General features: G+C 45.8%; 1 protein-coding gene across 1 annotated transcript in view; it reads left to right on the top strand.

Moving 5' to 3' along the window:
* The window catches only part of TENM4 (teneurin transmembrane protein 4), a 758,990-nt gene that overhangs the window by 626,584 nt on the left and 105,683 nt on the right, over positions 1-26,723 (top strand). Inside the window, exons 18-19 of the mRNA XM_055091504.1 lie at positions 13,251-13,397; positions 24,955-25,171. Of these exons, the coding sequence (XP_054947479.1) occupies positions 13,251-13,397; positions 24,955-25,171 (364 nt within the window). The remainder of the gene's footprint in view (positions 1-13,250; positions 13,398-24,954; positions 25,172-26,723) is intronic.

A 26,723-nucleotide genomic window follows, 5' to 3' on the forward strand; every position in this document is an offset into this window, starting at 1 on the left:
CGTACCACAAAAAAAAAAAAAAAAAAAATCAGATCCCAGAGAGAGTGCGTTCTGTTTTCTATCACTTGCTTATAGAGTCCTCGGCTCACCTTACCAAGTTCCAAAAAGTTTATGGATATCAGACTTTTATAAGATTAAAGCATCTTGTCTGAGTCAAATGACGAGGGATTTGCAGAAATTCTCCCTGCGTCCAGTCACAGATGATTCATGGCAGGGCTTGTGGACAGGCTGTGTTCCAGCTAGTGTCTCGTGGATGTTCATCAGCCTAGCTTGAAGAACATCTCTTTGTTTTGATGCCAAGAAGTCAAACCAGCCCCTCCCACCTCCCCTCCACACCCTGTGGTCACCCTTTAAGAGCAAATTCCTCCTTGGGATTGCAGATGCTTTTTCCCCTCCGGATAAGAAATACACTGAGGTAAATATGCACGATTCAAGAGGGAGGTTGACAGTCAAAAATACCAGAAAACTGTCACAGGACATTGAAGAAGTAAAGGACTAGTCATAGTGGCTCAGATGAAAGGACTTTGGCTCAGAATTCTATTACCTTTCATTGTGTGGTGCGCGTTTCCTTTGACCCTGTCTAATCTCCCCGCATGGCAACTTGCCCTCTGTGCGTCTCTGCCTGTGGCCAGCTGCATCCCCAGCAGAAACCCAACACCCTAGTGCCGAAGGAACACTTTAGTAACCTTGCTGGATGGAAGGGAAGGAGTATGAGATACAAACGAGGGAAACAATGGCGGTGCCTTCTTTTTTCTTTTCAGAGTAGATATGAGAAGGAGAAACCCCTTTTTAATCTTTGATGGTAACAAGAAGCACTTTCTTATGTTCCAGGGAACTTCACTCCCTGTGAGGATCATTTAGGGAAAGCAAAAACTGCTGGTGTGAAAAGTTAGAAATTCAAAGTGTTAAATTTTCTCGTGTTATCAGATTTCATCATTATACAATGGGTCATAGAACAGCTAGCTCATATTTTGCAGTGTGGTTTTGTCCCATACCAGAGAAGAGGCCAGGATCCACGATGCTGATTCAGAGACCTCCATGCAGTGGGATCCAAAGAGAGGAAGGCCTGTTCATTTGCACACTGCTGCCCTCCATAAACAGGAAAGAATGACTTGGTTCCCTAACAGCTGGCATAAAAGAGTAAGACAAGTCTGGGCTCCTTTTGGTCAAGTCCCCAGCTTAAAAATTTTCTTACCCCAGTGACATTTCCCAGAGCAGATTATATAGGAGGAATTAAATATCTCCTTTGGGAGGCTTGGGTCCACCTTTTCTTTTATGGAAGCTACCTGGTTTTTCTGAAAACAGATTGGTTTCAAAATGAAAGGATATTTGGCAGTGGCATCCTCTTTAATGACAGTATTTTTGTCAAAAAGCAAGACTATTTCAAATCTTAATTCCTTATGTTAGGAATTATCTGTCTCTTTGCAACTTCAAGAAAAGTCTTGGTGACAGCACCATGGGTAGACCACATGGTCTCTGGGGGCTTCAGTTTCTCCCTCTATGAATCACAGAGTGGGGTAGCTGGAGGAGGCCTGCAGGGGTGATGGAATTCCGGCCCCCCATCCACTGCCCACAGACTGCACACCCATCACCTGCTCCTAAAAATATCCCACAAATAAAAAAGGATTTTTTCATTTTCACTCTTACTTACTTACTAGTAATACATCCACTTGTGTATATGGAACCCAGTTTCCCTAGTCTAGAAGTTAAGGTAAGATGGATTGATTAGGCTCCATTTCTCAAGTATATGGTCAACACAGAGTCATCAAAAACATATTTTTGGACGTCTTTTCCAGGAATTTTATGAGTCTCTTAAGTCTGGGGCTTGACCTCCAGTTTCTTTAGAGAAAGCTGAAAATCATAGCTAAATTTAAGAAGGTGTTTAATTTTTCCTATTTCTTTGAAAACACTTACCAACATTTTGGATCACTTCTATGATAGTTATTTTGTTCACTTCACTGCCCCTTGTCTATGAAGTCCCAAAACACATGTTGGAAATGCTAGCTTCTGATTACATTTGTAAAATTCCAACCTTGACCCCAAAGCTGTGATTGTTCAAGATGCCAGATATGCAGAACTATTTACTAGGTTCCAGGAGAACTGTCCAATCATATAAATCTTGATTCTTAAACGAATCCTCCTCTGGGAGTAAAGATCAAAATAATACTCTGATGATGCAATTACTAGAGCGAGCAAAGCCAGACTTCATGATGCAGGGAAATTATGAAGAAAGGCCACACAGTCTTCTGGAGTTCTTTGTCCACTTTTAAACGGTAGCTCTTAAGTTTCTTTTTTGTAATCAGACAATCCTTAACCAAGAGCTCACAAGCATTCACAAGGCATCAGCGCCTGTGAGATAATCCTATGCTTATCCCTCCTCAGAGGTATTCTCTTACATCATGACCCATGAGTTGTAGGACAAATACTGACAAGGAGAAAGAGAAAACGGACAGGGATCTACCCCATGTTATCAGAGCAAGAACTTGATTAGTTGAAGGTCCAGGGAGCTTTCACCCCACACGTGGTAGGAGGGGGAAACGAGACCAGTGAGTGGGCTCCGTGAGCCCCTCTTGGGGTGGGTGCCATTGGCCACTTATTCCTCATTGATCCCTCGTCCAAAGAGAGAAGAGCGTTAATGTATCCAAGAACTTAACAAGAACATCTCTTTGATGATTTGTCATCCATCTGAAAGAAGTTCAGATGACTATAGCCACCCCAATCATCACCTGCCATAATGATCCTTGTTTCACCTGACCTAACGGGTACCAATGATACAACTATTAGAGTCAACTGAGGCTCCTGAAGAATAAGCTTCCTGCCATGTTCTTCACAACCTTTGATGGGGGCCCCTGAAGCGTCTTGGGATTATCTTAAGAGAAATTTCTGGAAACTTCTATTGGTACAGGCAAGTGAAGGAAAGAAGCTTTCATGTTGGAGGTCATAGAAATGCTAAAGAGATCTAAGACCTCACAGGCTACCCTTGTGCTAAGGCTCAGAGCTTGTCTTATAAATAGCTGTGTGCCTCCACTATCTCCACTTTTTTGCATAATGACAGGAATATAGAAGCAGCGTGAGAAACATGTACAATGTTGAAAAAACAAGCGTGGTCCAAGAGGAAAATGACTCTGCTTCCATCGTCTTCATCCTGAAATCTGGAGGAGAAAGATGAAGGAATTTGGGGAAGCCCTGAATCCACCATCCATAATGCAAGCTTAGGGACTTTGCGTCCTCCTTTCCTAAAGTTAGTGCTTTCAAATCACGATGAACTTTTACATGACTTGAGTCAAGGGCATATGTGCCAAGCTTTTCAAACAGTGAAAGAAACAGCAGTGTGGACTTCTGCATATGCCTTTTATAAGTAAATGGCATTGGACTTCAAAGACCCAGTTACCACTTTCATTTTCAATAGAGGCAAGGAAGCTCTTTTCCATTCCCAGAAAGCTCTTGGTCTTGGTATTGACTGGCTGTTATCAGCTTTTTTCACAGTGTGTCCTGAGGTCACTGTGTGGGGAAGGAATCCCGGGGTTTGTGGAATCCGCTGTTGTCTCCTGAAACCCACAACATTGATTACGACCTGAGTGTGCCTCCGTCACTCCCACTGGCTGGTGTTCCTTCCTGTGGTCTGAGAAATTAGTAAGCATTTTTTAAAGGTACTAAAAACATATTTAATAGAGATCTTTATTGCTAAATAGTTCTTACAGCAATAGAAGAGAGACAGAGGGACCTCTCTGAGGTCAGCCCCTGGGTTTGGGGAGATTAGCCTATATGGTGGATATAATCTCTACTCATCACCAGAGCCATGATATCACCGTTAAGTTTGGAGACGTTTTTCTGGTCAGAGAACTCCCTCCAAGTGGATGCTGCGCAGTGGTATGGTCATCTGAACCCCAGTGATGGTGTCTCATCCAGCCGAGTCATCCTTGCCAACCCTGTGAGAGAAATCTAGGTTCACTCCATCTCATCTGTAGCTGGGTTCAGTGTTATTACCAAAACCTATGATTATGACCCTCCACAACACTCTGCAGATCTGAAAGCTAAGAACACCCGCTGAGCCAGGAGATCCTGTGTGTTGTGGTTCTCCGATGGCATATCCTGGGAGATGACGTCTAAGAAATTTTAGATCACTTTGCAAAATTAGATGAATGAGCTTTTGCCTAAGACGCAGGTGACAGATGAACCAAGAATCGAGAAAGTCTTCGCCTTCACCAGAGATGTTTCCTAGGTTGTTTTTCATGTGGGCTGACCCTGTTTTTCACTGTCTGTCATCCCACAGCTTTGTTTGTTCAGTCCTGCTTAAATACACCACTCCCCTTCACTTTCCCTTCTTACATCCTGTTAGCTCATGGACTGTGCAGCGTCTGTAGGAATGAAGGGGAAGCGTGCAGACCCAGTGAAAACTCCTCTCCCCAATTTTCCACTTGGCTCTGCAGCCTCCGGGAACGTATTTCCTCTTGAAGCACAGACCACATGGATGCCTGAACTAAGAACCTACCCTCTCATCCACCAGTCTTAGGAGGCAAATATATATTGATGAACAGCCACGGTGTCTGTCCTATCCAGAGGATTGAAAACATAAAATTTATATTTCTTTTATGGAGAGAGTAAGAATGTGCTTACAGTTTATAGAACCCTAGGGCTTCCAGATAAGGCCCCACCATTGCAGTTGAGCCCTCTCTTATGGACTTTTGATTCACGTGTGAAATCGAGCTGAGGGTGGGGACCAGCCCAGCTGAAAGCATCAGCCCTTCAGGAAATGGCCATCTCTCCAGCCTTTGTGGGAGCACATGTGGAGGAGGTATAGAGAAGGAGGTGCTAGGGCAGCTCCTCCGATGGCTGTGACCACAGCCCAATAGGGAAGGTGAAATGCTGTTACTGATTTATGCTGGGAATGAAGAGGTCTGCCCTGCCCCAGGCACACAGCCAGGCACCCATGTATATGCACAGTAGGTTTAGTTCAGAGCCACATTTGACACCCATCCTCACCAATGAGCAAAACCTTAGATTGCCAAATAATTCAGTGCTTGGATGTAACCCCCCAATGATGATGTGTGATGATAACGATGATGTGTGCGTTGGAAAACAAAGCATACGTCATTCTACCTTTTAAGTTAATCAGCATTGAGAAGGAGTCAGGTTTTCTTTTCTTTTTCTTGTCTTTCACAGCGACATCCATTGACCTGCATCTCACATTCTGTGTAAGATGCAAAGGAGAGATGCATCTTACTTAGAACACCAGGCATTCTGCATTCAAGTCTATGTGGGCCCATGTGTCTGTGGAAAATACAAGAATGGCAAACAGATAAGCTAGCAGTATATTTGACCAAAGACTCAACCTACTTCCCTAGTGTATATCAGGGGTGACTCACATTTTGCCTATTTCCGAATTCCAACCTCCTGGGGTCACCTCTGCCCATGCAGGGTGCCCTCGCTCTTGTCCCGCTGCGCCCCCTGGAGGGAAGGTGGATGCTGCTTTGGGTAGACAAAGGGGCAAGTTCTAGTTTTCCATAAAGCTGATGGAGCAGGAGTGTAGCCACGTTTGCAGCTTCCCATCCTCCTTTTTCTGCTGTTCTCCTTATCCATATGTCTTATTTATATGATCACATTTCCAAACGCCTGGATCACAGAGTGAGTTGACGTTCCTTTTGGCCCTTCCTGGAGAATGTGCTTGCTCTCCCTCCTTCTCTCTCGTGTTGTCCTGTCTTTGGTTTTATTTTCCCCACCCCGGCAGGTCTGTCCCAAATGTGGGGTGCAGCCCCCTTTGTCTCCTTGGCACCTGGCATGGTTATGTGACAGGCAGTATTGCACTTTTTCGATCCTACCTTAAATGTGCTGTCTTTTATTTCCCAAGCGCACTATCTGGATAGGGTAGTTAAAGGTATGGTCTTCCTTCCTCTATTTTCCTATTGTCTTTGTGTGTGTGCTTGTGTATGAGCATAACAGACAGAAGAAATGCATATCTAGAAATGTATATATACCCCATAAGCAAGGTGTCTCGATGCTGCCACATCCCAGGCTGGCTTTGTCACAGCAGCCGCTGCCCAGAGGGCGGGGTTTTGGTCACAAGATGGTTGATATACCTGGAGTGTCATTCTCCCCTGCCCCAGGTACTCAGTCTGTTTTTTGACATTACCACTGTGCTCTTGTCCTTCTCTCCCCATACACACATACACCCCCTCACCCTTTCTAGCCCATCTCATGTCACCCTGCCCATGCCTTATGTCCCCTGGTCCATCAGAATGAAGATGCTGGGAACCAGGGTGGGTGGCCTGAGACAGGGAGAGACCCCAGAGCAAACTAAGAAATCTTAAGAACTCCATTCCCACTAGTACCAGTACTGTGTGCTAGATACTGTGACAGGCACTGGAGAAATGGGGGAAAACAGACCCCTGACCTCAGGGAGTGAATGGTCTGTTTGTTTGGATTTTTTTTTTTCCTTTTCAGAGAAGGCCTGACTTTGGTAAGTTTTATCTTTGAAGAGTGTTCCCTACAGGCCAAGTAATTCCTTCTGTTTTAAACATTTACATTAAGTAGATGGTACCCAATTTTCCAAAGGGGCCTCATTGCTCTAGGAATAAGTCTCCGAATGATCAGATATGTGTGCTTCAGAAAGGCCCCAAGCTTCCCGAGGAGAAATACCCTGCCATCTTCAGCTTTTTATCCTCAAGCCCTCACACAGCACCAGGCACCAAATAATGTGCTCATTGGTTAAGGAAACATACTCTGAAGTCAGACTGCCTGAGTTTGAATCCAAACTCCAGTACTTAATGAACTGGATGACCTTGGGCATGCTTCTTAATCTCTCTTCCCTTCAGAGTCTTTATAAAATGAGGAAAACAGGACGTGCCTGGTAGGAATGGCATGAGGATTGATTAAAGTAATGAATGTAAAGTGCTTAGCACGTGGGCAGGAATGATTTTCAAGAAATGTTAGCTGTGCTGTTTTATCATCATATTCTTAGCCTCACCCTTCACTTGGAGAAGGACTTCATTAGCCAGACTGATTTTTGAAATTGTAAAGAAAAAGGTTAAATTGGCTTTTAATAAGAGATAGCAACTGCTGTTTAAAAAGTGATGGAAAGGATTTTAGGATTTTAGGGAAACGTAAATGACTGAATGCTTTTCAACTGGAATATCTCTGCCAAATACAGCAAAGGTGGTACTAGGGCCCATCCAATGGTGTTGAGAAGCAAGCTTCCTCGCATTTCACGTACTGGCCTTCAACCAAGAATAAAATTATTGCAGCAAGAAAGAGTAGCACCTCTGAGCCTCTTTAAAATAGGCATTTCACACATAAGCATTATCAGAGGAATCCTCAGGATGGATTAAGTTTAATAGCTGGTGGATTTTTTTTCCTACTTTGTGAAGTTTTTCCATATCCGTGAGTCTTAAGGGAGTCCTGTGAATTTTTTCAAGTGAATAGATATACTCATTTGATTGGAGAAGGAAATTAAAGTTGAAAAAGCTGAGTGGCCCATTCTGGATCACACTCCTAGTAAGTGGCAGAACCAGGATTTTGTATTTCCTGGCCTAATCCGTATTTCCAGTATTCTTTCATCTGTCACGGTAAGTCACCAAGAATGTCCCATTAATTTCCAAAATTCTTCCTCCAAACTGTCTTCCAAACTGGCAACCTCACCAGGAAGTGACCCGTATTCTCTCAAACCACCCGTTCTGATCTTTAGTTCAGAAAATATGTCACCAAACCTTGAGCTGGATTGGGTCAGTGAATCATAACTTGCTTTAAAAGACAAATGTTTCTTGCCAAAATCTAGGTCTGGACCAAGCCCCCATCTGGCTGGCTTTCTGGTATAATGGGTACTAGTAACTCCCCCGCAAAAGAATTCAGAGGCTGATATAATGCAAACCCCAGACTTTTCAGAGTAGAGTATTTTGCAGTTCAGAGACAAACCAGCTTTTGTTCTTTGCTTTCCACTTGCATTGGAAGACACTGAGGAAACAACAGTCACTCAACAAGTATGTTGAACTCCTCCTAAGTGCCAGGAAATGTGGATGCCACACAACGGAAGTGGTCCCAGCCTAGCAGAGAAGACACTAAAACAAATAATTCCAACAAAGTATGATGACGATTGTGATAGAGAAAGTCCCACGGCCACTTAGCAAGAAGAGCTCTCCCCAACTCAGGCAGGGCCTCATAATAGACCAAGACCGTGGGCCGTAGCATAAGCGTATGAGAGGCCACTGAAGGCTTTTAAAAGCGGGATAATGACTTGATGACATTTGTGATTTGGAAGGATCGATCTGGCCATATTGTGGAAAAGAGTTGAAAAGGAACATCTGGGGGCAAAGAGACCAGCTAGGAGACTGTTGCTGTCATCTAGGAGGGAAAAAATGGTGACCTTGTCTAGGGAAGTAACTGTAAGGATGAAAAAGTACAAGAAAACCAGAAAGAGAAACATAAATGGGACATTTGTTGTGTTAGGTGTGTTGCATAGCTGCTTTACCACTGTAGTAAAAAATAAATACCTTCAAGGATTCTGAAAGTCTTCTAGCTTCAAGGGAGGCTTCTTCCCAGGCTTAAGCAGGAGGTTGAAGATAAAGCGGTCCCCTGTCATTTAAAGGGCATCGTTTCTTTTCAAAAGCTTATTAGCCCTTCTCTAAACCTTAAAATTACATTATTTTGGCTCTGGCAAATGCCTGGTGTGAGTCGTTCCAGAGGTGAACGACTTGGGCTCTTGGGCTCTCTGTCACTTGGGCTCTCTGAATTATTGATGAATTTCAGGGTTGTGGAATTAATGAGCTTTAGCAATGGGTAAAGATGGGCATATTGCTTTAAGAAAGTCAGTAAGTCCCCCAGAGGAGGCTTCCTCATTCCTGGCTAATGGGGGTGTGATGATCCCAGATGCAAATTCCTACTTGAGAGCAAACCTCATTCAAGCCACAGGTACTGCGGTTCTCTCTGAAACCCTGAAACTGGTAGGACAGTGCAGACCCTCGGGATAGAACCTGGTCCATTTGAAGAAACTGTGGAGAGAGTGCTCCTGTGATTTCACATGTAGAGCTTACCCTGCCCAAGAACACGGGCTCCTCCTGGCAGTTTAAGAGCAGCACAGAATGTGTTGCACCAGGCACTGTATGCTAAGAGGAGCTTCCCACAGAGGGTTTTGTGGAATGGAATATTCTGCATTATTGTAAATGGTCGTGGGTAGGGGAGGAATACTTCTGAGGAAAGCGGTCTGATACTCAAATAAGCAGGTTTCTTTATTATAAGACTTCCAAGAGCCTTTAGTGTATTAATATTTAGTGTGACTTTCTAGGATAAGAATATAGGATAAAAAAAAAAAAAAGAATATAGGATATATTGTTTTCCAGACTTACAGAAGTTTGTATTTGAGGACCTCACAGAACTAGTAGTTCAAAGAATTCACTTTGAGAAGTATTGTTTGAGATTATAAGATCCATTTTAAATTGCCCTGGAACAAAGGGTATCGATAAATAGAATATAAAAATATTGAGGGCAGAGGCTATATCTCAGCTCTGTATACCCCAGAATTAGCACATGCCTGGTGTCCAGTAGGTGTTAAGTAACGTTTGTTGAAATTAAGAACAAAATCATCAAATTTGAAGTTGTTTTGACCTTCTCTATTGGGTGGCTGTACTGGAGGGACCTAGCAGAGCATCTCATCCAAATCTTCATTTCACAGATGAGGAAATTGAGGCCAAAAAGGAAAAATCACTTTCCCAAGATCCCACAGCTTAGTCAGGCAGGACCTAGGTCTCCACCTCATTCACTGATTCATTTCAACAAATATATACTGAGTACTGGCTACATGCAAGGCACTGGATTAGGTCCAAAGTTGCCTTTATGGCAAGTATGGCAACTTTATGGCAAGTTTACATTCTAATGGAGGGAGTAAGGCAGTAAACTATTGCAAAATTAATAATTTGAGTATGCTCGGGACAGTTGCTCTCAGGGGGAAAGAGTGCTAGGAAAGCATGAAACGGTGGGCCTGGTGTGAGACTCGTGACCCTGAACCCATCTCGCTGCTTCCTGCTGAGCTGCGTGTTGGCCCCATGACCACGTCATTGGGTTTGTCTCAGCTCCCTCTGGCAAGGTTTGTATTTATGAGGACCACAGCTTTTGACCCAAACATTGACACAGTTTGGACTGGCAAAAGGTTATTTTCTGGTTTGTGAGTTTCTTAGTCAAGTTATACAATGTTAAAACAAATAAACCCAATAATAATAATAATAATAGCAGCTGTCATTTATTAAATGCCTACCAGCGTTACCCACTGTGCTAAATAATTGATATACATTATCCCATTAATCTTCTTAATAACTCTTTGAATTACATATTACCTCCATTTTACAGATGAGAAAACTGAGGCTTAGAGAGTTAAATAATTTGCCAGTCATCACACAGGTAGTAAGTAAAATGGTGGTACTGGGATTTAAACTGAGGTCTGTCTAGGTACAAAGTCCATACTGTATTATAACACATGGTTTTTATTAAAAATTTAGGATTAAATGGTGTGAGATTGGCACTGCCCTAGTAAATAAGGATCTGGAAAATATAACCAAAAGTTACTTAGTTTGGAAATAATATATGTAGAATGTCTAGCACAGTGGCAAGCCATAGGAGACCTTCAGTATATGGCAACTGGCATTGTCATCACTGTCCTGAAGCATCTAAGCCAGGGTTTGGCAAACTACAGCACACAGACCAAATCTGGCTCATCACTTGTTTTTGTAAATAAAGTTTTATTGGAACACAGCCATGCCCATTGATTTATAAATTGTACGTAGCTCCTTTCAAGCTACAATGGCAGAGTTGGGTAATTGCAACAGAGACCATATGGCTCACAAGCCTAAAATATTTATTATCTGGACCTTTACCGAAAAAGCTTGCCAACTCTGATCTAGATAACTGCCTCAGTTTTCTATTTTGCCTTTCTATGACCCCTACCTGAGGTTAGGGATACAACTTATGATATTATAGTCCCTCTACTAAACTAGAGAGAAGGTCAAGGTGAGTAGAAGATTCAGATACTGTGTTCAGGCTGTATGTCAGGCTTTGTGCATCATGCATACATTATCTTATTTAGTCCTGCCAACAACCCCATTTTATAAGTAGACTGAGGCTCAGAGAAATTAAATAAGGTGCCTGGGTGTCCTAAAGCCACTGTGTGACAGAGCCAGCCTTTGATGTGGCTCCCAAGCTTGTGCTCTTAGATAAGAGATGTTATTTGCATCTTACAAGAGGCTACATCTTGGAGCAAGAGAAAGCAGTCTACTACCATTCTTAACGATTGGACTCTTCTTCCTCCAAAACTGATCTCAAATACATATGATGCTTAATTTAAAGTCTCAGCTGGATGGACAAAACTTTCAATGGGACTAATTGGAAGAAGAGGGAGTGTGTATTTGCTTAGATCAGGAGGGGTGGCTGATGTTAGCTACGGAGTCAGAATGCCTGGGCGGTCACCTGCACGTCACAGCACTGCTCCTGTGCTTTTCAACTGCTTTCTCGATCACTTTTGGGGTGGCCATGCTGCTGGCTTCCCACCTTTCCCAGCAGGCTTCTGCTGTGACCCCGTAATCTACATTTGCTTCAAAACTTCCGCAGGAATCCCTCCTAGGCTCAGAGTACACACTCCGTAAATGTTTCTCCCTTTGAATGGAACACAGTGGCCAGATTGACTGATTGGTATTGAACATCTGTATTGAACATCTCAAGTGTAAATGAACATGTTCTTTTCTTTTACTTTGTAAGAACAGTCAACTATCAAAAGGCCTTGAAACACTACATCTTTAGATTCTATTTGATCGGCCATTTAGTGAGTACCTACCTTGGCCTAGGTCTTATGTCAGACAGCCACATCCACGTTTGTCCCATTTAAGAATAATGGGTCAGTTTTCAGTTATTTCATGATAGAAAATTTAGTTTGTAGCTGTATTTGCTGCTCTTAATAATAAAACAAGTTTTATAGATGGCAGAGTGCTTTCACATCCATACCTTTCCCTGAGACTGAGCAGGGCCAGAGAAGACATCCCAGGGAGGTAATATTTTGATAGCCCCTCTGAGAAAGGAATTGGCAGATTTGTTAAAAGGAGGACTTGAATGAAAACCAAGCAGCAACACAGAAGCTGGAGTAAACCGTGTAACTTCACAGATTCTCAGGCCTAGATTTCTAAGCTACAGACTCAGAGAGAGAGGGGTTTGAAAAGGTGGTCAACAAAAAACCTGCAAATCTACTTGAATAATAACTCCCCACCTTATGATATAGTCAAAGCAGAACTAAGGCAGAGTCTAAATATTGCCTGACCCGCCTTGATTAAATCACCCACAGCCCTCTCAGACAGATGGCCACTCCTGTATTTGGTTCCCACCATATTTTGTACATCTCCCTCAGGGTACTTAGCAGTGAAATATTTTGCTTATACAAACCTGTCTCCTTTGATAGGCTACATGCTCCTCAAGAATAAGAAGTAGGTCTTACTCACCTCTGTACCTCCAGTGCTAGCCCAGAGAAGGTGCTTAATAAATGACAGACAGGCAGACAGATGTACAGATGAAGAAAATTAGGGAAAGGAAACCTGCCCAAACCTGCAATGGCAATCAGAGACAGCCCTGCTTAGTCTCTCTCGTGGCCGTCATCCGGGTTCCCTTTACTGGCTGTAGATAAGATGGGGGAAAAAAGACTCCAGGACTCTTCCTGAAAGCAAAGACAGTTGTTTAGGAGAAAATAGGACAAAATAAATGAGAAGCCTAAGGTTCAGTACAATGAACCTAGTAACAAGGCCCGAAAAAAGTACAGCCTTTTAGAATGAGACCCAGAAGTGCTGAGGGGACAAGAGGAGTAAATAGAGGGATAATTCCTTTGTTCCACACAGCCACCAGAGACAGGAAAAACAGGCAAGAGTGAGCAAGGAGCAAGGGTCAGCCAAAAAGCTCCACTGATCAAATTTGGACAAGCCCACATCCACTGTCTCCTGCTCTAGAATCCTGATCACTTTTGAAAGAGGGGGTTTCAGATACAGAAGGTGTGGGTTTCAGACCTATGCCTGCCACATCCTGCCTGTGCATCCTTAGTAAGGCCTTCCACCTCTGAGTCTCAGTTGCCTCAGAGGTAAAGTGGCAGTTCTAATGATAGGCCTCCCCGGGTGCTGAGGGCATCAATGTGCTGATGGATGTGAAAGCCTTCTGTAAGTTGACAGGCAGAGTGTGCGTGTATGTGACCAGTTGGCTGTGGATGATCATACCTTGATTCCGTGTGCTTTGCCTTGCAGAGGGTTGCCCTGGCTTGTGCAATGGCAACGGCAGATGTACCTTGGACCTGAATGGGTGGCACTGCGTCTGCCAGCTGGGCTGGAGAGGAGCTGGCTGTGACACGTCCATGGAAACCGCCTGTGGTGACAGCAAAGACAACGATGGAGGTAGGGCTCTGGCACCCATGGGTGCTGTGCATCTCCAGGGCTGTGGGAAGCACAGAGTGGAGGATGGGCATTACTGAGATAACAGGCCACCAACACACCAACTGTCCAGTCAAGGGGGCCTGCAGGGTAGGCATAAAACGGCACATGTCATCTAAGGAAGGAGCGCATATCACTGGTTGTTCCATTTGAATTCATTAAAATTAGCTGGTGCAAACAAAATTAGTTACCCTCTGAGAGCAAGTGCAGAGGAGAAGGCATATGGAAGAAGGAATTTTCTAATAATTCATTAATGGAATGAGTTGCCTGTCAACGTTACGAGATACCGCCATTGCAAGTGGACGAGAAGAGGCCACCCAATTCTGTACCACAGAAAGTGGCAGAAAGGATGCTTCTCCAGGGGAGGGAGGTTGGGTTACCTTTGTCAAGGTCCCTTCTCCCCTGATTCTGGTGGTAACCCTCACCAAGCATGCTGGGGGCCACCTTTGCCTCTACACCTTCTGTCCCTGTGGGTTTGTAGTAGAATTTGTCTTTGCTGTTGGGTTTTTTTCAAGTGCTGGGTGGTCAAAACCCTAAGGAAGGGAGGCCTAGTCTCGTGAAACTTTTATTAGCTGAGAGTGAAGAGTCCAGGGTTCTAATCCCAATTCTGTCTTTGGTGCTCTGTGTGTCCTTAAGCAAGCTACTCGATGTCAGTGGGCCTCACACCCCCTATTTATCAAGTGAGGCCATTGGATCATAAGAGCCCTTGCAGTCTTTATATTAGTCCTAGAATTAGCCTTTGTCTTTCTGTTGTGTGGAACTTGTATAAATACAAACACAATGTGCTTTGCTTTTCTGCTTGGAAGATGGGTTGATTCCTCCTGACTCTACCAATCTCAAGGGGTTACTAGGAGAAGAAAAAGATGGAGATATGGGGGAAAAAAAAAAAAAAAGATCAAGACAGTTAATCCTTCCTTTATAATAATGGCCTAACAGTTGGCCTAGTGCAGATGTGTTTATGCAGCTCCCTCATATTTATACCAAGGGACTTTCTGATATACTGCACAGAGTAGGAAATCAACAGGCCAGAAACTCAGCATCCCAACCTTTGGGAACCTTCTACTTAGCGTGATTCTACAATCTCAAAGCGCCAGAAGAATTAAAAGGGCAAGTGTGTGCTGTTGTGATTACTGTGGTTCGTTTGCCTTGAGTTGGCTCTGGCAACCTTGGGCTGTTTCAGGCCACTGGTCTTTGTCTGAGCCAGCTTTCAGTCCTTCGGTCTGCTGCATGAATCCAGGAGGTGGTCGGGCCTGATGCACCCAGTCCTGGGCCTCGTGGGGTAATTGTCGACAAGGAGCTCGTGGGGTTGGGTCATGGTAGCCAGGCAGAGGCAGTGGGTCCCTGCTCTCCTCTTGAGATCTCACAGGGCTGAAATGTCCCTTAATCCCTTAGTCTGAGATTTGTGGAGCTCATTCATTCTGTGCTGTTACGGAGCCAGGCCCTAGGCCAGGCACAGAGATGAGTAAGTCCGGTCACCACACTCCAGGAGCTCAAATGAGGGAGGAAGACCAAAGTTAAGGGCTAACGGACAGTGATAAGGGCAGTTGCCGACTTCTGTATTGGCTGTTGTGAGAGTAAGAAAACATTCATCGAGAAGGTGAAGCTTAAGCAGGCAGGCATTTCTTGGAAAGGAGGGAGAAAACATCTTGGGCAAAGCAGGGAAAGGCACCAAGTAGCCCTGTCTTCAGGCAAGATAAAGTACAATCGTACTGGCTCTTCATAGGGAAGAGATGTCAGCCTAAATTATCTGCCTGACTCCCCCCCTTCACTTTGCCTGTGTAGACGCAATTCCATGACTAGCAATGCCATTCCCATAGTTAGAAAAGAAAGGGAGAGGAGCCGTACCATGAAGTCATTCCCTTCTCAGGTCTTGGCCAAAGCTGTTGGCTATCTGGGCAGCAAAAGAATTGAATGTCCCTGAGAAATGTGGGGAGAGGGTGCACTCCCCCGTAACACGCATACCAGAATAAGTTATAAAACAGGGTTCATTTACCCCCTCACATGAAACACAGTGCTAGTGTACCCTCTGTTCACCATCCTTCAGAGGCAGCCCTCCCAGTGCTGGGACTCCCCAGTGCTGACAGGGAGCATGGGCACACAGGAGCCAAAAGCCCCACAGCTTTGGTGGGAGAAAGAGCTTCTCATCATAGGAAACAGGGCTGATCCCGGCCCCAGGGGAACAGAGCCTTCTCCAGCCGCCATGGAGATGAACCAGCACGAAGTGGCAAAGAACAATCAGAAAATCCCCAAGTGTAGGAGAATATACCTTTTCCGTTTATGGAGCATGTTATGGGCTGGAATGAGCTTTTACATACTTTTTACGAATGCCATACAATAGTACTACTGTAACTTGAGTTCATTCACTCACTCAGCAAACATTAGCTGAATGTCTACTCTGCATTGGGCCCTATCCTGGGTCTTGGGGCTTCAGAGACAAATAAGACACAGCCCCTGCCTTTGTGAAGTTCACAGCCTGGAGAGAGAAACAGCACCAGTTGCAATGCAGTGGGATAATTGCTGTAGTAAAGGAGCATCCACTCATTCAACTGATATTATCAAATGCCTAGGTACCCTCCTGGGAGCTGCGATGTACCCCCTGTCCCATGGGGCTTCCAGTCCAGCCAGGAAGACATCCCATGGATCATCATGGTGAGGAAGACAGCTAGGTGGGGAGACCAGACTGTTGAGGGAGCTTGGCCTTGGGTTCTCCACTGAGAAATGAGGGAATGTCTCACCTCAGGGCCCTCTCAGTTTGGTGGGCTCTCTACCCATTGGGGGAGCCAAGAGGAAGGGGCAGAGGGTCCCCACTTTGCAGGGTGGCACAGATGAAACAACCGTAAGGGTTAGACTGTCCCCAAGTGCTGGAGGGGGCAAGACTATCCTCACTGGCCCCTCTGGGTCTTGGCTAAACAGGGACAGTTTTAGTGGAGGGAGAGGCAGGGCAGCACGGGGGTGAGCCAGATTTAGCACTTGGCTGTTTGCAGTTCAAGCATACATTTGCTAGGCTCCTGCTGTCTACCAGGTACCACACTCCTTTCTAAGAGGATATCAAGACCGATGAACGTGACCCTGTCTATCTCCCTCAGGAAGCTCACAGTTATTTGGAAGAAGTTGTTATCCAAACAACCAAATCTAATGGAGGTAGAATGAAACAGATGCCTTTATTTCAGCCATGCTGTGGGACACAGCATAATCCCAGATAAATAAGTCAGGGTGGAGGGAAAAAAATGTTAGTGTCTCGCTGAGAGATTGTTTTTGGCTGATGTGACTCAGGGGCTTGGAGAAGGGATTAGCAGAGGTTAATGTGAGTAACAGGACTGGAGGAGACAGAGAACACAGACTACAGCTCCCTCCTTCTACTCCCCTGCACATTACAGACCGGGAAACTGGGGCCCAGAGAGGGAATGTGACGTCATATACATCGAAGTCACACAGAAAGTCATTAACACAGCTGGACTAGGACCCAAGGGTCTTGGGCCATATTCTGTGTGGTCTTATGGACCACCTCCTCCTAGTGCTTTATCCTCCTCCTAGACATGTAGTGTGAGTACTTACTCGAATTTAAATAGGCTACAACAGTACCACAGAACAGACCAGAGGATGACAGTGGTAACTTATATGTCATTTTACTGTTTGCAAAGCAATTGTGTACCCATCCAACAACACTGGGAGGTGTATGGTATTCTTATCCCCTTACTCTTTTCTTATGATGAGGAAGCTAGGACTTAGTAAGGGGAAGTATTTTGCCCAGGTCACACAGCTGGCAGGTGACAGAAACTGCATAGTCTTTGAGGTCTGGCCACATGAGAGCTTTTCAGTGTGCCCAGCCTTCGGACTCACGGCTCTATCGTAACCCTGACCGTGGCTCTTCAAGTTATCTGAGAACTTCTGGTTTCTCTTCTTTCCCAATTTGCTAGGCTTAAAGCAATCCTTTACAAAGTAAACTGGAATTTCAAGCTTCATTAAGAATGTTGTTGCAGTGTTTTTAAACTGAGACCAAAAAAAAAAAAAGCTACACAATATGGCTGAGTTGGGTTTAGCTTCATTGGTTTGTTTCTGTTTTCACTTGTGGTCGTTGTCTACATTTTTAAAGTGGGGAATAGATCCTGGATATGACTTAGTTACTCCCAGTCTCCTAATCCTCTGTCAGGGCTGCCCAGTCAACCTAGCCTGCCTCCAGATTCACCCCGAGCCCTGGTTGCTGAGGGGGGGCAGCAAGGCAGGCTGGCAAGCAGAGGCCCAGACTCACCACAAAATGCGAATTCCTCTGTGCGGCCCATTTGAGGAAGAAGATGTTCCCTTTGCATGTACTGCTCTTTAGGAAGCCCTCTGTGAAGTGCTGTCACCTGCACCTTCTCATGTGTTGCACGCTGACCCACTGATGGGGGCATTCATGCCCATTTCAGAGATGGAGAAACTGTGGCCCAAAGATGCTGTGTGACTGTAAAATAAGAATAGTAAGGCCTACCTTGCAGGGTTGCTATGAGGATTACAGGTGATGTATCTAAAGCACCTGAGAAGCAACATACCACAGTGATTAAAAGTACAGGATCTGTACCTAGATTGTCTGGATTCAAATCCTTTCTCCCCCATTTGCTGGCTGCATGACCTTCAGCGAGTTATTCAATTTCTCTTAAGCCTCAGTTCATCACCTGCAAATGTCGGTTCTTTCTCCTGCTCCTTTCCACCTGTAATCACAGAAACATGATGTTTATTATAAAATAAATATATATTCATATATAAATGATTATTTTTAAAACTTGGAATTATGTTCTCTATATAATTTTATCCTCTACTTTTTGTACTTATGATTGTACTGTTTCTCCATATAATGTATTTTGACCTTTTTCATGTCTTAGTTAAATTTTGTATTCCAAACTATTACACGCTTATTGCTAGAAGGAAAAAAATTCAAATGTACATAAAGGAAGACAACAGCCATCGTTTAGAGAGCATCTCTAAGGGGCAGGCCCTGCACTGGACACTCTGTGTCCATAACCTCTAGCCCCTCACAACACACTTGCAGGGCAGATGTTTACAGGCAGGGAAACCGAGGCTCACTGAGCTGACGTGATTTTCCCAAAGTCATCCAGTGGATCAGTGGGAAAGCTAGGATGAGGATGGAACCTGTGTTTAAAAAGAAGAAGCCAAGAGAAAAAGCCCACTGGAATTTAAGCAACCAGACCCCTTCTGATAAAGGATCTTTAAGCAGCTTCAAGGCGTGTTAATCTCTTTAGGCACTGTTGGTCCCATAAAAAAACAATCATGGATTGCAATTCAGATAACTGATAGATGCAACCTGGAAGGAGAAATTTCAGTAAAACCAAGAACAGAGCTCTCTGTCCTCCCTTCTCCTCCCCATCTCCCATTGTTGGCATGGAGAGTTCACATAAAGCCAAAGAATTTGGCCGCACTTCAGACTATCTCTAAACCACATTTCTTGTGATAAGAGACAAGAGCGAAATTGACCTTTAAATATCCTGGGTTCCGAGGAGGAGATAAAGATTTTGCAAGCCTTTTCAAAGAAGGCACAGAATTTATTCTAGCAAATGACAAAAACTTCTCCCAGATGTGTACAGACAGGGAGGCACATTCCACCCCCCAACCCCCCGGGGCCTCCCCAGATGCTGTGCTCACAGCCAGCTGCAAAACATTTCTGTGGCCAGACTGCAGGCAACTGTGAGATGAGGCCAGCTGTTGGGCTGTCGAGCCCGGGGAGGAGTTAAGCCTGCCAAGAGCTGGATGGGCTTGTTAGATACTGTCCATGGGACCGTCAGGTTAAGGAACCATGCAAACAACTCTGATGCAAAGAGTTTGCTAGTCCACAAATTTCCCAAACCTGCCCCCAGCTCTGCTCTCCTTTTGGCTTATTCTTGTCCTCCTTCTAGTCTCAGTTTAAACATTCCATCTTCCAGGAAGTATTCCAGCCCTCAGCCCACGTTGGGTTCCCACCTTTGGACTTCCACAGCCCCCTCTGCTTCCTTCTTTCCCAGCACACGGTTATCTCTCTCTGACCCACCACACCAAATCCTTTGGAGACATGACTCTATTTTCTTCTTGTCTATTCCGTGCCTAGCACAGGGCCTGCCAGCCATGTGACAGACACTGAAGGAACAGAGCAGACTTGTCCCCTGTGCCTCCTTTCTAAGGAGAGGAACGAGCTCTTCCTGTGGTGGCGGTGGGGTTTCATCATGCCTCACAGCCCTCGATGAGCCCCACCCAACTGATGGAGCTGTTCGATTTGGGATCCTCACATAATTCATTCATTTTTTCATTCATTCAACAAATATGCTCACTGTGCACAAGGCAATGTGCTATGCATTTAGGATAAGAAATTAGTCATTTTCTGCCTTCTGTGGATGGGGGACAGGACTGGGGGATCCAGGATGTCCAAAGCACTAATAGGGAAAGAGATGTAGACTGTGGACTAGTGCCTGGTTTGGGAGAAAGAGAAGAGACCAGAGTCCCAACTCTGCTACTTCACTAGCAGTATGACGTTGGGTAAATCACCTAACCTGACCCCAGTGTCTTCTTTTGTAAAGATGAGAAGGCCAGCTGAGTCACCACCTACGATAGAACTCTCGTGCCCGCCTGTCACTTCCTGTGAAAGTTCCAGCAGGCCAGCCACCAGGGGAGATGGGCCTGTGGCATAGAAAGGCCAGGAGGTGACTGTCAGGAAGGTTAGCCCCAGAGGCTGCCCCATCCGCCCCCCACGATTGATGAGGACACTGACAGCAGAGAGGGAGATGGTCACCCAAAGTCCCACCACTCCCTGGCATCTGTTAAGGTCACAACACGAATAGGAAGCCACCACTAGTCAGCACCGCAATTGATGGCAGAGGACTTCATTCATTCCTGTGCCATAGCAACCGTCTGCAGAGGGTGAAGGACTCCAAGACTTCTTTCGTTGAATTACTGATTTACTCTTCACGACCCAGGAAACTTTCAGCAATCCTGAGAGGTTGCCAGAGCTTATTATCCTGGTTTGACGTGACTACATTGCATCTCAGACATAGGAAGGGATGTGCCCAAGGTCTCACGGCTAGAGAGTGACAGACTCAGGGAAGGAACCCTGCCTTCAGGCTTCTAGCCTGGATTTTTTTTTCTCCACTTGCCCCTCTCCAAGGTTAGTTGACGCCCACCAGCAGGGTGGGTGCTGAGGAGGGAGGCAATGGGAAATGGTGTGGCCCTCATTCTCAAGTTGGTAGCATAGGACGTATGTGGAAATGTTAGCAGAAGCCAGTGCACCACGCACCATGCGGCATCTCAGCACCAGAGGGCTTCATGTGCAAGGGTCACAAGCACAAGAACTGCTCTGCAATATTCATTTAGTGCCCCCAGAGACCTGGCCCCTTTTTTCTTTTTTTTCCCTGCTTCTTCCCTTCCTTCCTTTTTCTTCGTCTTTCTTTTTAATCTCTGTTCTGCCTTTTTTCTGGCTGTTTCCTTCTCCCACCCCTCTGCGGCACCAGAGGCCACTGCCTGCCGGGTGTGGCATTGCTGCCCCTCCTGCCCTCCAGGAGCCTGACACTTTCATCTGCCCCTCTTCACTTTCACCATGTAAGGAGAGAGAGGAGGCCTTCAGAAGTTCAAGGAGAAAGGAAATCTCGGGGGGTGGGGAATGTAATTTCCCAAAAACTAGAGTTTAGGGTGTAGGAGGGTTTTATTGAAATTTCGAAGGAAATAAAGGAAAAATCCTCCCTATTTTCCTCATGGGTTTTTGGCTTTTGATTTTGCTCCTGTGATAACAAGGGTCTCCCAATAGGAATAGTAAACGCAGGAAACATGAACATTTTATAAGTCAACCAATGTGTGTGTAATATACAATTAAGTGAGATAAGAAGTGCTTGGAAAATCTAAACGTCTCCAAACTAGCCAAAACCAGAGAATCTCAAAAACCATATATCGATGTATTTCTAATCTAATTTCTAATCTACCCCCAAATTTACTTTTCTGTCCTCACAGCATACTTTTTCCTCTTACTACAACTTTTCTAAAACTTGTCATCTATGCCTAAGAAACTGAAACCGTGGAAGAGTCTCTGTTACCGTAGAGCAGCCATATGCCCTGCTGCAGGCTGCCGTAATGCTGCATTTGAAAATAACAGAGAGGGGTTTGCACAGAAGCTGGTCTCATAAACTGAGACTTTGATAAGAATTTTGTGGGCCCTACTCATTTTTGAAATATGTATCTCATTTAAATACGATGGTCTCTATTAGTGGAGGTTTAGCCCACATTTACGACTCAGCAAATATTTGCCAAATGAATGATAGGGGAGAGTCAACATAGGGAGGTGTAGGCGGGCAGCAGCTCTTCTCCAAGAGCTCATTGTGTGGGGAGCGAAACAGAGAAAATGAGAATTACAATACGGGGAGATGAGTGCAGTGGTGGAGGTCACCAGGGCACTGGAAGAGCACAGAAGGGTAGCATTTCAGCAACACTCGTAGATCCATGTTTCCCACTCAAGAAATAGTTCCTAAAAGTCTCTTCAGGATCAGAGAACCTTTTATTTTTCAGAAAGAACTGAGTTCAAATTCTGAGTCACCTTCTTCACTGACTGTGTGACCTTGACCAAGTTACTTTACCACTTGGAACCTCTGGTTCCTTCTCTCTGAAATGGGGGTGATGGTGGCGACAGTGGCTGCTCCGTAGAGTTGGGAAGATTCAGTGACACATTCCTTGAAAACATTGCTTGTAAAGCATTCAGCACAATGCCTGGCACGCAGTAGGTGGCAGCTGTGATTATCATCAGCATTTAATACAAAAATTAATAATACTAGCAATCATTCCTGGCTATCCTTCCAACCAGGACCAGAGAACAGGAAGCAGTTCTTCCAAGGTGCCACAGAGCCGAGTGTTTATAAAGAGGTAGAAGACTGGTTTCCAGGGACCGCTTCGGTGGTAAACAAGAGCAGGCAAGAGCTAATAAAATTTCAAATTAGCCATGACTTTTCACAGCCCTTCAATTGTGCTATAGCTGATTTAATGGTCAGCGTCCCTGCTCGCCGCCGGGATTGAATAATGGAGCATTTCTGCAGAGTTATGGATGCAGCAGCTGAATCTGTCATGCTAACATCAATAGCAGAATGCAAATAACCCTCAGCTTGGGCTGTAATTATGTGCTTAAGCAATGTCTGACAGGGGCAGCCCGAGAATGTGTGATGGAGCCCGCCGACTGCAGGAGAAAACAGGTGCTTGGTGAGGCAGTTAGCTGGTATATCTGGAAGCTGGGACAGGAGCCACAAGGTAGGACCCAGGACAGAGCTGGAGTGAGAGGAGGCCTTTCCTCCACATCTCAGGATGCAGCCCTACACTTTGGTGAGCCGTGTTCTAGGGTCGGGGTCGGGAAAGGAAAGTACCTTTATTAAGTACTTACTATGTGTCAGGTTGTCTGCTAGATTGGGGGACATACACTGTGTTTTTCACTTATGTAAAAAATACTTAAGTAACACTCTTAGAATTCACTTGTGGCACTTCCCTGGCAGTCCAGTGGTTAAGACTCCACGCTTCCACTGCAGGAGGCGCAGTTTCGATCCCTGATTGGGGAACTAAGATCACACATGCCCCGCGGTGTGGCCAAAAATATTAAAAAAAAAAAAAAAAAAATCCACTTGTAAGAGATGTGGGAAACTGAGGCCGGAGAGTTTAAGTAACCTGCCCAAGGTCACACAGTAGTAAGTTTCAGCGCCAGGATTTCGCCTCAGACAGTCCTGCTCTGGAGCCCATACTCTTTACCGCCGTGCAGCCCTCAAGGAGGGCATAGCATAAAAGGTCTTGGATACCATGCAGAAGTTGGGAGAGAAAGACAAGGGATTTGGAGCCCTAATTTATTAGAAAAAAAACTGGGCCTCGGGGAGGTCAGGTAGCTTGCCTGAGGCCACAACATCCCAAGGCTAGAAAGGAGGCTTAAGAGTGCTGCCTGTGTGGGTAGGGCACCCAGTCTAACCCATGCATATGCAGTATTCCGGTAGGCAGCATCTGTGTTGTAAGCCCATGGAGACAGAAGTGAGGGAGTATGTCAGTGTTGAGGAGGCGGGGCCTCAGAGCGATGAAGCACAGGAACTCACCCAGAGTCATTCTTAGGCTCAGTTCTGGGGCTCGAGCTTCAATCTCTGAGCCTCACGATCCTCCCGTCATACCACACTGTTTAACTGAATTGAATGAAGATAATGGTCTTCTGCCTTTTATGGACTGTCATTTGGTTTCGTCCCCTTGATTCATTTGTCAATTAATTCATTCAATTTTCTTTCATTTATTCATGTAACAGTCATGTTTTAAACACCTGTAGTAAGTGCGGGGGATACAACAGAGATAACCAGAGCAGGATCCATGCCCCCAGGGTGGTGAGGAAGTTTGCCCAAAGTCACACAGCTGGTAAGCAGGAGAGGCAGAACTCCAACTTACAGAGGAACACATGTGCTTCGACTGTTCTCTGCCTACAGAGCACGCAGACTGGCTTTCCCTGTCCCCCACTTTGGGCAGTATCCTCTAATCCCTGGGTTTGTCATCTATTTTAATCTGTTCTATTGGGTGCCTGTAAAAGCGCTTTGGGATAATGAAACCAAAAAGTTGTGGTCTGGTGGAATTTCTTTTTTGTGCTTTGGGAAGCTGGAAGCTGTAATATAATTTTCAGCCCTAAAGAAATCCACCCATGTGGTAGAGAGAAGTCTCTGCTAATGGCAGCTTGGCTGGTGATCTGAAACCATCCCCTCTCACAGAAGGCAGAGCTGGGTATCCACGCATTTGCGTCGAGACCGGGAGAGATGCTGGGAGTTTTGCCGCCTCCACCAGCACTGCCTCTTTCTCACCCCCGAAGCCCGTCAGTCGCCAGGTCTTACCTCTTCAGCGTCTCTCCAAACCGTCCTCTTCTCTCAGTCTCCACTGTCGCTGCTCTAGTCTCAGGAACCATTACTTTCCTCCTGTGTAATCTCAGCAACACTGCCTCCATGCAGCCCCCAGCTTTTACCTTGGGCCCCCTTCAGTCCCCTCTCCACGATACAGGGGATGCTCTTTCAGCAATGCAGTGACTTTCAGATAACATCACCTCTTGCCGAACACCTTTCAGTAGCTCCCATCGTCCAGAGGGTGAAATGCAAACTCCCTAACCTGGTCCGGGAGGCCCAGCTGTTTGCTCCTGCCAACCTCACAGCCTGATCTTGTGCTGTTCCCCTCACCTTCTGAGCCCAGCATTTGAATTTAGCAACTCAAATGTTCAGTGTGTTGTTCTCTCTCCTCTGGGCCTTCATATATATAATTCCTTCTCTCTCTCTGAAAAAAACAAAAAACAAAAACACACGTCACGCTGCCCACTGACTTGTCTGTCTCTCCTACTAGGCTAGTGGGCTGCGACCTGATCTGACACCTGAATCTACCTGGTGCCCAGCGAAGCCCTTGGCTTATATCAGGCACTTAATAAAGTTTTCCAATGAATGGAAAATAGAGAAGTGAATGAAAGAAGGCACTGTGGACAAACGATGTTGATTGAACATGGCCATATAAACGTCATGCTCTGTCACCCCTGCAGATGGCTTGGTGGACTGCATGGACCCCGACTGCTGCCTCCAGCCCCTCTGTCACGTCAGCCCGCTGTGCCTGGGCTCCCCCGACCCTCTGGACATCATCCAGGAGACACAGGCCCCTGTGTCCCAGCAGAACCTGCACTCCTTCTACGACCGAATCAAGTTCCTCGTGGGCAGGGACAGCACACACATCATCCCCGGCGAGAACCCCTTTGACGGAGGGTGAGTCCAGCTCTGGCCATGGTTCTCTGAAGGGGGAATGGCTCACCTCCAGGGCCACGTGTGGGTGGGTGGGAGTGGGAGGAGGCCAGGAGGGTGGGCATTGAAGGCTCTGGATGGAATGTCAGGGGAGGCAGGGAAGCAGCCTCAGGTACCCACATTTAGAAAACTGCTATCCAAGGCGTTTGGAATTTTTATGAGCAGTTTTTTTTGTCCTCACTGGGTGATAGATGGAGAGAGTGGGAAATCAAAGTTCCGAGGGGAATCTTGGATCAATACCCACTTTGCAGTCAGCTTTTACTGATTCTGTGGTCTCCAGATGAGCTGAAAGCTTTGACACTATCATCCCTCAGAGCTGACGTCTGGGAGATTTTGTTAGGCTGGGGTAGGGTGCATCTGCTGGCACCCCAGGCCATACGCCCACGCATTCTTTCACAAGCGTTCAGTGGTGTCGTCTAGTGGACAGGTTTTTACTGAGGTCTGCTCTGTGCCAGGTCCTGTTCTGGAAGCACAGAGATGAGTGGAGCACAGTCCCTGCTCGTTGGTCACTCACAGCCCACTAAGGGGACAAAAAATAGTTCCATTGTGATAGACCAGAAATATGCCCCCAGGGTACTCTGGAAGCATAGAGAAGGTGCTCCTGGGTGGGGGAAGGCTGAGACTTAAGAACTGAGTCTTAAAGATGAGAAACAGCTCAGCAAGGGAGAGAGAGTGTGCCAGCGTGGGGGGAACAGCTTGTGCAAAGACCCAGGGGCATAAAAGCGTACAGGAGGCAGCAAAAGGCAGCTGTCTGTTCTCTGCTCCCCAGATCAGGGTCTGTGAACTTGGGAAAGGTATCCAAGAAGGAGGGATTTACGATCATTTATTTTGAATGTCTTCCAAGGTAGTGATACCTCCTGCACACAGAGCTTTCTTTAAAAGTCAGCCCAGTTCAGTTCAGCACAGACTGTGTGCCTTCTGTGTTCATGACTTCTGTGCCAAGAGAGTTCCTGCCCTAAGGGGACGATGTGGTAGGGACCAGGGAAGGGAAGACTAAATGACATCCCCAGTTCTATTTAAAGAGGGAAATCAGCAGGGCTTCCTCATCTGCTGGGTCTGAGGGATGCTGGAGAGAGGAGTCTCTTACTCAGATGCTTGGCAAGGGCAAGGAAGGGACTCACCTCAGGAGAACACCCAAGAATAAATGTCTATTTGTAGTTCAGAAGCAAATCTGAAGCTCACACAGAGGTTAGGGCTGGGGTTTTTGATTTGTGAGCCATCAAGAAACAAGCAGTAGATGAAACCATGAGCACACAAAAGTTGGATCCAGGAAAATGTATAAGGGGGCCGAGTGGGGACCTAAGAAGGACTCCTGGGGAGTCTTCCTGGAAGGTAGTATTATGATCCCCAGAGAGTAACTGGGAATCCAAGGAGAAGGCTCGCTCCTGGGACGTGATGGAGCTGGGACTCCGGGGCCCATGCTTTCCACTGCCCCAGCCCTTCCTCAGAAGGAGCAATGGCAAGAGGGGAAAAGTGAAGTCGGGGGAGTTCTCTGAGCCCAGCAAGAGGGGCATGA

This window comes from Physeter macrocephalus, chromosome 16 (genome assembly GCF_002837175.3).
Source record: "Physeter macrocephalus isolate SW-GA chromosome 16, ASM283717v5, whole genome shotgun sequence".
NCBI classification, from domain to species: domain Eukaryota; kingdom Metazoa; phylum Chordata; class Mammalia; order Artiodactyla; family Physeteridae; genus Physeter; species Physeter macrocephalus.